This window comes from Emys orbicularis, chromosome 2, assembly GCF_028017835.1.
Source record: "Emys orbicularis isolate rEmyOrb1 chromosome 2, rEmyOrb1.hap1, whole genome shotgun sequence".
Lineage (NCBI taxonomy): Eukaryota > Metazoa > Chordata > Testudines > Emydidae > Emys > Emys orbicularis.
In genome coordinates, this window is record NC_088684.1 from 118,292,374 (window position 1) to 118,305,733 (window position 13,360).

The 13,360-nt window shown below is 42.0% G+C and overlaps 1 protein-coding gene across 2 annotated transcripts in view; it reads right to left on the reverse strand.

The window, feature by feature from the left end:
• The window catches only part of RREB1 (ras responsive element binding protein 1), a 144,337-nt gene that overhangs the window by 58,590 nt on the left and 72,387 nt on the right, over nucleotides 1–13,360 (reverse strand). For both annotated transcript variants that reach the window (XM_065397862.1, XM_065397861.1), the window contains exons 5-6: nucleotides 13,262–13,351; nucleotides 11,827–11,990 (exon numbers count right to left, since the gene is read on the reverse strand). In XM_065397862.1, coding sequence (XP_065253934.1) covers nucleotides 11,827–11,990; nucleotides 13,262–13,351 — 254 coding nt within the window. The remainder of the gene's footprint in view (nucleotides 1–11,826; nucleotides 11,991–13,261; nucleotides 13,352–13,360) is intronic.

Genomic DNA, 13,360 nt, shown 5'->3' on the forward strand with positions numbered 1-13,360 from the left:
GAAAAGAAAAAAGGAGGCAGCTATTCCAAAACTACATGCCTGATGCTGCTGCAACAGTGAAGTGATTCAGTAGTGGCAGCCCGCCCTGTACATGCTTTTAAAGCCAGTTTTCCCAAAGGGGAAGAGGTTCATTTGCAATTGTAATCACGCAATGCACAAGCAGAGAGAGAGATGGTGGAAATTCAGTGTGAGCTTCCCAATGCTGCCCTACCTAACTGGCTTAGAGGCACCTTGCAGTAATTCAGGCTGTGCCACATTAACAATGACAAAAGACATATGGTGACTTTGTAGATGAAAGAAACTCTGCTTACTGAGGGGCAGAGTTAAACACATGACACTCTTCAACAGGGTCCTCTGATTCTGCAAGCTTTGTAAGAAATCCCTATTTGTGCGGTGTTTATTAACCACATATGCATATAAGCCTAGCCACTGACCTGCACATTTGGCTGTTTCTATTCAATGTCTTAAGACATTCCCATTAAAAATAGATTTAAGAAGGAGAGAGCAATTAAAGCAGCTTTAATTTCAGCACAAATACAGAGCACTGCAAGTTAAAGTTTTATCCCCCTTAAAAATAAACAATGGTAAAGAAATCTGAGAAAAAAATTAGTTAAAAAAAACCCCAACATGATGAGCAACTATGTCCAGAATCAGACATAGCCTACTCCATTCACTGCCCTCTAGCATTTTGCCATTGAGTATTGCTAATGGCAAACAGCACAGAACAACTTGTTATATCGTATGGCACAGAAAAGAAACAGTACACACAAACGCTGAAGGTGCTTTACAAAGGGAATAAAATTAAAAAAAAAATCTCAAGGAAAATGCACTATATTACAAAACCACATTCTAGATAAAACAAGATCTCCGCACTATCATGTCAGTGGTATAAATCAATGACTGCTGAGGAGGAGGGGAAACAAATCGACTCTATGCAGAGATTCTCAAACCTTTCCCCCCCCCACACACTGCAGACCACATCCTAATAGAGGAATTTCTTGTAGACCACCTCCCCTCCCACTCCTGACTCTCTGGCCCACCTATTTCTCCCATGTGTGATCCCATAGCATCCTTGTGGTAACCACAATTGCCTGTGTGGGAAAGTAATGTTAAGAACATATTTAATAAATTTCTTAGCTGTCTTTTAATAAAATTTAGCAGCTGGAAACAGGAGTGCCAGCACCACAAAACTAGTCTGCTCTCTATGGGCCACCAGACATTGCACTGTGGAACACCAACCACAGTTTGGGAACGTCTGCTCTAGGGATATGAACTTGGATGCAGTCAATGCAGATGTAGACGACTGATACATCTCATCATTAAGGCTGTGTGTCTGTCACGGATTCCGTGACTTTCTGTGATCTCCGTGACTTCTGGAGAGGCCGCTGCTGAGGCAGTCTCAGGCCACTGCACCCCCACCCAACAGCAGCAGTAATTTGGGTGTAGGAGGGGGCTCAGGGCTGGGGGTTGGGGTGCGGGGCGATGCTTACCTCAAGAGGGGCTCCCCAGAAGTGGCCGGCATGTCCCTGCAGCTCCTAGGCGGAGGGGCCAGGGGGCTCTGTGCGCTGTCCCTGCCTGCAAGCAACCCCCCCCCCCCCCCCCGCAGCTCCCATTGGCTGCGGTTCCTGGCCAATGGAAACTGTGGAGCCAGCGCCAGTGGTGGGGGGCCAGGGCAGCGCACGGAGCCCCCTGGCCTTCCAACCCTTTGAAAGGAGCTGCAGGGACATGCCGTCTGGTTCTGGGGAGCTGCGCGAAGCCGGGTAGGGAGCCTGCCAGCCCCGCAAACCCTCCCCCCCCCAGCACCCATGCTCCCGCCCCCGGCCTTCCTCCCTCCCCAGAGCACCCCCGGTCCAAGTTTTAGTTAGGGGTATATAGTACAAGTCATGGACAGGTCACGGGACATGAATTTTTGTTTACTGCCCATGACCTGTCCATGACTTTTACTAAAAATATCTGTGACTAAAACGTAGCCTTACTCATCAGTTTCAAGTTTGCCATTGAAGAGGTGTCACCTGCCAAAACAATACAGGTGCCTCTATTTTAAAACAGCAGGAAGGGTTGCCTGTCTTCCTCTTCCTAGGACAGCTTTCTCGAGTCTAGACATACTGGAGAGTTTGGTCAGAGGAGTCACTGGACATAGTCCTGAGCCAGAGCTCAATGCAATCAATAAGTCTTCAATGGGCTGTGGATAAGGCCCCACGAGAGCTTACTCTCTCAGCTTGGACTGGCAAGAATACCAGTAGATCCTCTAATGGAAGATAAAGCAATATTTGTATACCAAGTACAACTCACCTACTTAATATAGAATGGCACTGTCAGTTTACATAAATAGGCAACTTCCCCATACTGAAAGCCAGCCACCTATGTATTAGGTGTAACATGCAGACATGTAGCATAGTGGGAAAATGAGCATGCCAGGATCAGACTGCTGCTGTTTCATGAATCCAAATGCTGAGGTTTTTTGTCTCCAGTCTTCTTCTGTTTTTAAGAAACAATTTATTGCTAATGAATGGCTTTAAAAAAAAATAAATAAAGAAAGAAAGAAAGGAGAAGCTGACAATGAGTGCCTATATTCTGAGGTTTGCTAGTTCCAGCATGCTAAACCAGAACAGGTTGGGCAGCTTACATATTGGGGAGTGGGAGGGGAAGGGGGAGTTAAAGCTAGACATGCGTTAAGGTGGAACTACAGCCAGTACAAAAAACACAGTTTAAGATAGTGACAAAGGTTTTCCTCCTTATTCTCTTAGGGCCTGTGTCTACACTTACAGCACTGCAGCTGCAGTGCTGTAGCGTTTAGTGAAGACACTACCTGCGCTGATGGGAGAGCTTCTCCCATTGGCGTAGGTACTCCACCTCCCTAAGAGGCAGTAGCTATGTCGACGGAGAAGCCCTACACATTAGGTATTGCAACAATATATATTTTTGTACACATACCTCCACACTACAGAGGATGTATTCCAACATGCAGAGAACATTCCTCATAAAGCTCCCCAACAACCCGCATTTTTAGTGCTTGGTATATTGATCTATTTCCTCACCTGTTCCATCTTGTTAAAAATCTGCAACATGGCATATTGCCATTTGTCCTTAAAATGTTAGGTCTACAGAAAAATCCTATAACGCTGGGATTAAAGCAAAAGACAAACAGCTTCCAAGTCCCAAAGAGATTCTTAAATCTCTAGAGCTGGAATTCTATCTTTTCTTGCAGTCTTGTGTTAAAGATGGAGAGTGGAGGCAACTTTCCTGAGCAGGCAGAATACTAAACCCCTAAAGCAGGTGTTGCTCCTGGGCAGGTACTTATGAAGATAAATAAAGGTCTAAAAGAGCCATGTGATCGGTGACTAGAATCTACTATGTCAAGTGGCATGTTCTCGTTTGAACTGTGACATGGGAAACAAAGCAGCACTAAGCTATGCTGAATACATGCTATTATATGGAGATTTATGTTATTACCTGTGATGAAATTGGTATTACCCCTGTATTCCAGATCATCTTCCCCACTACAAACACATGCAAACCAGACACCCAAACCTATTGCCAGCAGTGCACAAAAGTGTAAGACAGTCTTAAAGTGACCAAGACCAGATTTACGTAAATTAGAGGGTCTGAGACCACACACCCACTCTGTAGACTTAGAGCATCCTTGACTCACTTGTATGTTCAAGAACTGAAAAGGCCTGGATATGCAAATATAATGCTGCTTATTGTATATGCTTCAGTTCTCAAGAACAATTGAGCCAACTAAGGACAGAGTATAAACCTTAACTCTGAACTTCCTTGCTTTTCTGGATTCTAATCAGACTCCAATATGAGTGTTTGTGTTAACTTCACAACTCTTTAATAATAATTGAAGAGGAGGGTGATATTTCAATGGCAGTAAGTGGAGTATGACATACCTGTAATCATGACATCTCCCTAAAGCTCTTAAGGTCCACTGAACTGTTGCGTACTTGGATATGACTGACCACAACAGCTCCTTTAGAGGCTTTATTTGTGTGTGTGTGTGTGTGTGTGTGTGTGTGTGTGTGTGTGTGTGTGTGTGTGTGTGTGTGAACTCAGTTTTTATTGATCCTGCACCGGCAAGGTTTATAGTAAAACTATTGAGACTCAGTGGCACTAGCACTTTCTGCTATATTGGTGTGTTCACAACACTGCCAGTTTTTCCGGTCCTTCACTTGGAGTCTTCATAGGTGCCCAGTTACTCAGAGCATACCTGCTGATAGTTTTAGTCTCCACCCAGTTCATGCTTTCACTATACTTACACTGCATATTACTCAAAAGAAAACACATTTTTAAATTAAAAAGAAAATCAAATGTGTTGTGTCTCAGTTTTCTGCTACAACTATAATTAAAATCATCTTACTTTGGAAGCAATTAGTTCTAACTGTGCAGTGCTCAAGAATCAGGGCATCTGCAAATGCTGAACAAGTCTATCCTCTCTCATATGCTGATGTCACAGCACCTTGATATTGGCCAATGATCCTACATTCATCATAAGACTGAGTTCGAGACCATGTCAAACATGACTTGTCCAACTAGCCCCACTCCTCCATAATTAGTTCAGTTTAAGGAATTCTGTCCAGTTTTAATTTCATGTAAACCAAAATTTCTCAGAAGTTAAGCAAGGACTCATCCCAGTGCATGAGTTGATCTAAAACTAAATACAAAGGAGAATCTAATGCAATGCTGTATCTATTATAAATGCACAAAAGTCAGGTAATTCATTATGGTCATATAGAAAATATAATTTGACTATATTGCACATATATAGTCTTTTGTATGCTGCTAATTTTAATGCCTTAATTTGTTTGTGCAAAATATCTGTACCATGGATGATGTGAAATGATCACTGATTATATTTATTACATATATATTTGTAAGGCATGTAGGCTGAACTTTTCAAAACTGCCTAAGAATTTTAAATGTCCAATTCCTATGAATTTTCCCTTAGGCCAGGGGTTCTCAACCTTCTTCTTTCTGAGGCCCTCCAGAACATGCTATAAAAACTCCAGGGCCCACCTGTGCCACAACAACTGGTTTTCTACATATAAAAGCCAGGGCAATTGCCTGGGGCCACAGGGGCCTCCATGAAGCTATTGCTCAGGCTTCGGCTTCAGCCCCAGGTGGCAGGGCTCCGGGCCCCGGGCTTCAGCCCTATGCAGTGAGGCTTTGGCTCTCTGCCCTGGGCCCCAGCAAGTCTAACACTGGCCCTGCTTGGCGGACCCCCTGAAATCTGCTCGCATCCCTCTAGGGGGTCCCAGACCACTGGTTGAGAACCGCTGCCTTAGGCAGCTCTGAAGAAGCGTCCAACTGAATGTTGCATTTAGGTCATTTTTGCACTGTACTTCCCCCTTTTTAAAAGGCAGAAAGTTTGTCACTGTGTTTAACTATGTAGAGCCTAAAAAAATTCTCTTCTCAACACGCTATCTAAAAATCAAACAAATGCAGGACTGTATGTGTAATCAGAGATTGTACAAATTCTATCCAGACTCCACATACTTTGAGGTTATATGCTATTTAATCCATTGCACCTACAATGCACATAATACACACCAGAAGGGATCCAGCACCATAATTAACATTGGAGGAATTCATGGGTGGGTTGCAGAGAAAGGATGCTTTGGCAAGGTCAGAAAGAGGGTCTGTAGAATCAAAAGTTGTGTGCAAATACCTAAAGTGTATGCACACACACACACACACACACACACCCCGTACCTGACGCATGTACCTATATTTTAAAAAAGTAAAGGAAATATGGTTTATGCTCAGGGACAGTAAGTGGGTCTCACTCATTTCTTAACCAATGTTTTGTAAACCTCACAAACTGCACTCATTGACTAATGAAGAACTTATACACCCAAATTTTAAATGAAAGCTGCTTTCAAGCTCTCAAAACATTCAAACATACAAAAGTGGGGAGGAATGGATTCTGAAAAATGTCTTACTCAGAAGGCAGAATTGTATCATTCCCAACAACAAAAAACAGCAGCAGTTATGACATTGCACACTGACTTGATCCTTTTCAAGAAGTTTGTGGAAATTGCCACTGAATAAAAACAACATGGATGAATTTTCAGAGTAGCAGCCGTGTTAGTCTGTATCCGCAAAAATAACAGGAGTACTTGTGGCACCTTAGAGACTAACAAATTTATTAGAGCATAAGCTTTTGTGGGCTACAACCCACTTCTTCGGATGCATGAAGTGCCTTCTTAACTCAAAGATTAAAAGAAAAAATGACGTCTTTGACTAGAAGTCTTTATAACAGTTTGCCACAGCAAAGCTCCTGCACTTCTGCTCTTCTACTTAAGTTTCAAGATTTTTTACATGTATGCACTGTATGGGAGAATTTTTTTGGTTGAAATACCTAGGTCATCCCACCATTCTTTTCAAAACATGCTACGGAATCTTTAACAGCCACCAGAGACTGTCAAGAAAGGAGCCAGTATGTATCGATCTTACCTTCTGACATTTACATTTTATTAAACCTTCAAGTTTTATGGAAAGTTTGTCTGTAACAGACAGAAAAATGCCATTTAAAATAGATGTGTACAGACCATCCTAGTCATAAAACTGGAAGAGGATCCAGGGCAGGATGACCTTTTATCCAGAAGGAACTATTTTGGGGAAGCTCTGGGGATATTTTCAACTTCTACATTGAGTCCTTAACAAGTTTTGCTTCAGCAAAACTTGACCACAGAATTAAGTCAGGCAAGCAGTTTTAGACACCCCAAGTTCCCTTAATAAAAGATAGCACCACAAATACACAAGCAGAGCAACTCATTTGTTTTGTTTGTTTTTGAGGGTTGGGGAGCTGCAACTTTCAATTTCTTGTCAAAGCCAAGGCCCAGAGAGTTTCCCAAGGTTTTAATCTGCTAATTATTGGATACACCAACAACATACAGATACGGCAAAAGTGACAGCATGGATTAAAATACTCTCATAACATTTATCTACTCCAACACTTACTTCAGACTCTTCTTCAGACAGGATTTGAGGTCCCTATGCTTTCAGCTCTACAGAAAGCCCTCTTTTACGCGCGCGCGCGCGCACACACACACACACTCACATTTTCAGTGTAAATGTTGTAAAGCGTAAGCATATAACTCATTCACTGGGAATGAGAGAAAAAAAAAACCCTGCTCACCATCTTTCTAGCACAAGTATGTGTGGATCTGCATGCTCTAAATAGCAGTGGTCCTGTTAAGACAGCCTGCATTTTCAGGTTTATGTCTCAACCTTAATACGATTTTGAAAAATAGTTCTTTAGTTCTTTTCAAGAACAAGATTAATAACAAACTCCTCCATAGGGTTGTGTGTGTTTTGTAAGACATAAGAAATAAATGGATTCACTCTTTCCAGTGTTCCCCAGAAATAAATAATATTGGAATACGCAGCCTCCAACCTCTCCTCTCTCTCAAGGAATTCCACTCCCTGACAGACCCGGAGAGATCCCCCCCACTTCAACAACCCTTCTCCATTAAGTGCAGCAGTTCAGCAGGGTCAGTGCCCCATTCAGAGAAATAAAAGTAAAATAAATTAACTTCCCTTCAGTGTCTATGTGCCATTCACTGTTGTTCCTTGAACCGAACAGCTCTTCCAGATGAAGGCTCCATGTTGGGCACCTGGCCCAGTGCTTCAGGCTGTACAGTGCGCCTTCCAGTAGGGAGCTCCAAAGTAGCAGGACATTTTGAGCAGCCTGGTAGCCATGACAGAGACCTCTCAAAGATGCCCTCACTCACTCAGTCCAGAGGACAGTTACAGTTCCCCATTTAGAATGCTGACCAAAAGTCATCCAGTTCAGAAAATGAGGCCACGCTGTTCACCTCAGTTTCAGAAGAAGTGCTGAAACAGTGGTTTTTTTCTAAGCTTCTAGCACCGGTTCGGCTGTACTCGTGGAGAGAGGGCGTAAGGTCAAGGAGGATGACAGAGTCAGAACTTTAAGAAGTCAGAGGCTATGACTCATTCAGAAAAGAAACAGAAGATTTATTCGGAAGGTTGAGAAGGATAGCCTCTATACATCCGGCAAGAAATGTAAAAGAAGCCAAACTGCAGATGAGGGAGGCTAGGACAACTTTGGAGTAAAGATTAGGACAAAAGCCAGACAACTATGAAAGTCAGATTAAAGGGCTAGGTATGAATTAATTTTACGGGGGGAAAAAAAAACAAAATACACTGTATATACACATGCAGCATTCACATTTCTTTCCTTTCAATGGCTTTTAGGTAAATACAGTATTAGGTGGCAAGACTCCAATGCAGGGCAAGGAGCATTCAAAGTTACCTTTCTTCTTCTACAGCAGGTCCACAAATTACTGATCTATTAAACATCACTAGCTCCCGGCTCTGTGTGATACCCCAGCATGATCTCTGCTCCTGCCATCACACCTATCATTGGAGTCTGCCAATAAGGGTATAAAAGTCTCTTCCCTCTCCACTTGGCACGTTTTTTTGTCATCTTTTAAATATTCTTATTTTAGCACAAAATATTAAAAAGAAAACTAGAAAAACTGTGCAATCCTGGGGATTGGGGACGGGACTGGCCTCCCCCCCCCCCGACAGAGCACAGGTACAGGTGACGTCAAACTGCAGGTGCAGAGTGCCTGTAGGAGCTTCACACCAAGAGGGAGCTAGCAAGCCATAGCGCATCTTCGCTTGGCAAAGCTGACATAGAAGTAAGTTTTGAATGTAATGTGATGAAAAGCCTTTACCCTCGCTCATTTATGGCTTGTTGGACTCGATGCTACAGTTGTGTTTGAAATCCATATAAAAGAATTTTCTTTGGACCGCCTTTAACTAGAAGTACCTGGTTTATACTTCAATAGGGGCAGGATTTCACCCTGCGGGTAGTTTGAGATCATCTTCTGCAATGACAGACTAAGTCAGTCCAGTGTGAGACTTCTGCAACATTCACTGAGCTGCTGCAGTCTGAAATTGGGCAGTGAAATAAGAGCCTTCAAAAGGTTTGTTCGTTTTTAAGTTTAGTGTCTCAAACCTACACCCAGATATCGGACAATGGAAATGCTGTTTATAGGGAGTCTATTCCTGGTGGACCCATCTTAATGCTCTAAATAGCTGCTGCACTGCATGCTATTTGGCTTAAATGAAAAGCCTCACAAAAATTCAAAGCATTGATATTGTTTTGATACATTTATTTCCTTTAGAGAAGTCATTTCTTAAGTCAACCATAGCCTGCATTCTGGCTGATCTGCCCTTCCTTGGGGATCAGGTTTGCACCTGACTTGTTCTGTTTAACACATGACCTCACAAAAGAATGACAAGAGATGCACCCACTGTGAATCACAGCAGTGAGATAAGCTTGTGGGCTGGGAATCTGAAGTACCATCTCACCCCTAGGGCAATCCCTGCTGCCCAGTAAGGAGGCACATTAAGAGAGCAGTGCTGGTAAGCAAGCACTTCTGCTGGCACTGTACCCATTCTATGGTTAGATCAAGGATCATCAGGTCTGTCAATCACTTTTCATGGGCACTAAAACAAGTAACTACAGCATAAAATGAAAGAGATCATGTATTCCAATACTGTACGTTTATCAGTAACATGTTTCTGTCCCAGAACCTAATTTTCCCTGAATTTTTACCTTTTGGAAATTACTTGAGAGAAATTGTACCTAACTTTTAAATTAGCATTTTCCCATTCTGGCTGGCCAGGCAAGCTGTATCTTAAGAGACAGAGCATCTACTTGGAAATCAAGAGACTTGAGGTCGTTGGTGTGACTAGAACCAACTTCCTGTTCCCTGGAGAAAAATAATGAGACATGCTGAACATTAAAGCTAAAAAGATGGCAAACCCTCCACATTTGACCCCAGGTTTGGGAAATGGATATAAACAAAGCAGAGAACTCACCCTCCAATGCTGCCCGTCACAACATCTTAGACCCAAAACAAACAAGCCTGCCTTTGCCACTGCAGGGAGTACCGTGTCAGATACACAATATGTGAGAGACGTGTCAAAAGTCAACATACAGGAAAGTGTTAGTCTAGCAGAAAATGAAACCATCAACCTGAGAGCATAAGAGAGAAGATGGTTCCTCTATTGGCATCACATTAGACAGAAGGAGAAAATGTAACCCTGCAAATATGCACACAGTTTTAAGTTTATGTGCCATGTGAGTGTGTCTAGTATTACACCAGGGGCCCAATTTTTATCCTGCATTTCATCAGCCAAATAAACATTTTAGGTGCCTTAATACCAACTGCATTCAAGTTTGAAAACTTAGTTCTTCCATGTTTAAATAGGAGACTTTCAGCAATGTGTTTACAACTCCACTACTCCAACCCCCAATAAACCCCTTGGAGCACAGAAACTAGCATCCAGGCAACTCTAACTACCAGCCAGCTACAACGGCTACCAGTTTCACTCAGCAGAGGCTAGTATCCTCTCTCTTCAGACCCATCCCCTTCTAATCAGAAAATTATACAAATCACACAGATACAGATGCAAAAATACTGTCATTTTACAGTATCTTTTTAAACGCATACACATCATGCAAAGAGGATAAAACAGCAAGAAAAATGTCAAAGAAATGTTGGCCAAGAATTCATCTATGCTCTACCTCTGCCTAACTGAAATCACTCCTTTAAAACCCAGCTTTTCAGCATTGCCTACAAAAAAAAAAAAAGTTACTTAGGCTATGTCTACGCTACGCACCTTTTAGCGACACAGCTGCAGTGTAGCCGCTGTTTGTTGGCTCTCCCGCTGACAAAAAACTTCCACCCCCCCAACAAGCGGCGGTAGCTCCCGCTGACAAAGCACTGTTCACACCGGCGCTTTTTGTCGGTAAAACTTTTGTCATTCGGGGTGTGTGTGTGTGTGTTTTTTCGCACCTCTGAACGACAAATGTTTTGTCGTTCAGGTTCCAGTATAGACAAAGCCTCACACTCGAACCAAAGAAAAAAACAGACAAGAACATACTCCTGAACCCCCACAAAGAACTAGCAAGATGTGCACTTGCTACCACTCTGGTCACTTCACTTATCATATCCCTTTCCCCTTACCTGTCTTTCGTTGGGCTGCTTTGTAAATCGTTAGTTCTTTGACACAGGGAATTAATCTTCTTATGAATTTGGAAAGTGCTTAGAATATTTTAGGTGTTACAGCAATACAAATGAATTAAGTCATTGTGTGGGAGAAAAATGTGGGTGTGATTAAGTGTTTTGCTTCCTCAGTCAACAACATGTATCATTATATATAAACTAAACTATAGTAACTTTTAATTTTGACAACCTGTTATAGACCTAGGAAATTCTTTGTAAAGAAGTAAGATGACTAGAGCATGCAAATATGTAAAAAAGGACAGGCCAAAGAAGAAGCCCCTTACTGATGGTATTTAGATATTTAACTACCCAATCCACCCACAAATCATGCAGATGTCTATATGAAACCTCTTACATCTGCCAAACTGAAGCTGCAAAGTAAGAGGCTGGTTGTTGCCCCTTTAAAATTTGAGCCCATATGTTATTCCTCAAGAGCCATTTATATGACAATCTAACCTCTGTGGCACCTGAACAAAAAGAAAGTAGCGCTTCCAGATATTATTTGTACCCATAGTTGATTGAGCTAAAAACCCATCCCCAATTCTTACATCATCCTAAAATCTAGCATTCTGGCAGTTCTGGGGGATTATTGTGACACAGAGCATATCATCACACACCTTCTTTGTTTCTCTCTCAGCAATAATGCACTATACATAATCCATACTTCCCTGCCCACGTAAAAGCCTTTTCCTTACTTGACAGTCCTGCCAAGGAAACATAATGCCCCCACATTCCACAATCCTTTCCACGCTCCTGTGTCATGATCAGCACTCACCTGTGCATGTTCCCATTGGTGGTGAAGGATTGTCCACATACTGAACATTTATAAGGCCTTTCACCTGAGTGCACCAACATGTGGCGATCAAGGGAGCTTGCTGAGCTCAGAGACTTTCCACAGATGCTGCAGGAATGGTCTGTCCCTCCAGTGTCAGTGTTATGCTAAAAGCAAGCAATGATTTTCATTGAATTCCTCCTATGTACTGCCCAGGAAATATCAGAGAACTGTAACAGCTAAAAAAGTAGTGGTGTTTTGGGTTTTTTTTTAAAGAGCTACTTAGCAGGGTACTCAACGTAAAGGTAAACCTTACATGCTTTTCTTTTCATTAACCCCTTCACTGCCACAAAACCACACCAGGAATGTCTGGCTGATGTAGGCCTACTGTGTTGTGCAACATGTCCAGCACATCCACTGTAGAGTGCAATGCAGGAGGGTGAAAAGGTATCCAGACACAAATGGTTAAGGGCAGAGTGGGGGGAGGGGAGGAGAGGAGAGGTGTTGTTTAAACTTGAAAGATCATTTAAAAATATGTATGCATTTTTGTCATGAAAGTGTCAATTTACATTTGTTTAAAATTAGTAAGTGACAGAATGTAGAGCAAAATTCTGCCATTGGATGGACACCAGATTTTTATGGCTATGTACGTGCCTTTTAGGGTAGAATCTGGCCCTTAGTTATTAACACCACATGAGGATCTTTACACAGACTAAAATCAGTGTGATATGTTGATGATGATGCTAATTAAAACTATATGTTTTAGCATAAAAGGGAAAACTGAAATACACATTTATCCAGTGGACACCAGAAAGTGAACCCACCCTCAATGTTCAAAACAGATCTTTTTGTTCCTTATTATGAAAAAAAGACAAAAGTTCCTTTACAAAACTACCTAAAAAAAAAAAAAAAAAAAAGAGAGAGAGAGAAGCAAGAGGAGGACATTTAGCTCCACAAAAAAGGTGCTGTTTGCTAAGTCACTTCTTTGTCTAGCTTCCCAGAGTTGCTGCACTCTGCATAGGACAGAAGTGCTTCAATATCAACCTGAGCTCATAGCTTCTGTGTTCATGGTCCTTAATTTGCATGGGTGTTGAAGGTGACTATGGTGAAACAGACAATAAAAGCAGGACACGTCTTTCTAATGGAAATGTTGTTCTGAATCCTCAGATTACTTTAAACTTCCTTGAAGAGGAAACATTTCATTGCTTGGGAATAGGCTGGGGTAGAGGGGAAAGAACCCTACAACATTTGTGCATTCCAAAAATAAATTTAAATATGAAGGCACAAATATGTATGTGAAAAGTGAACCACAGTCATAATGAAGGACTTCTGGGTTTGGACAAGGAATGATTTTTGTTACTGAAAAATGGATCTCTCTCTCCAAGTCACTGTGCTCTCTTTAATATAAAAGAACGATTAAGATAAGTAGTCAGCATACCTGACGAATGTGCATAGTTAGCTGGTGCTGTGTAGTGCAAATCTTCTCACACAGAGGACAGGTATAGGAAGACTTCTCTTCTTTTGTTTCCTGTAAGAA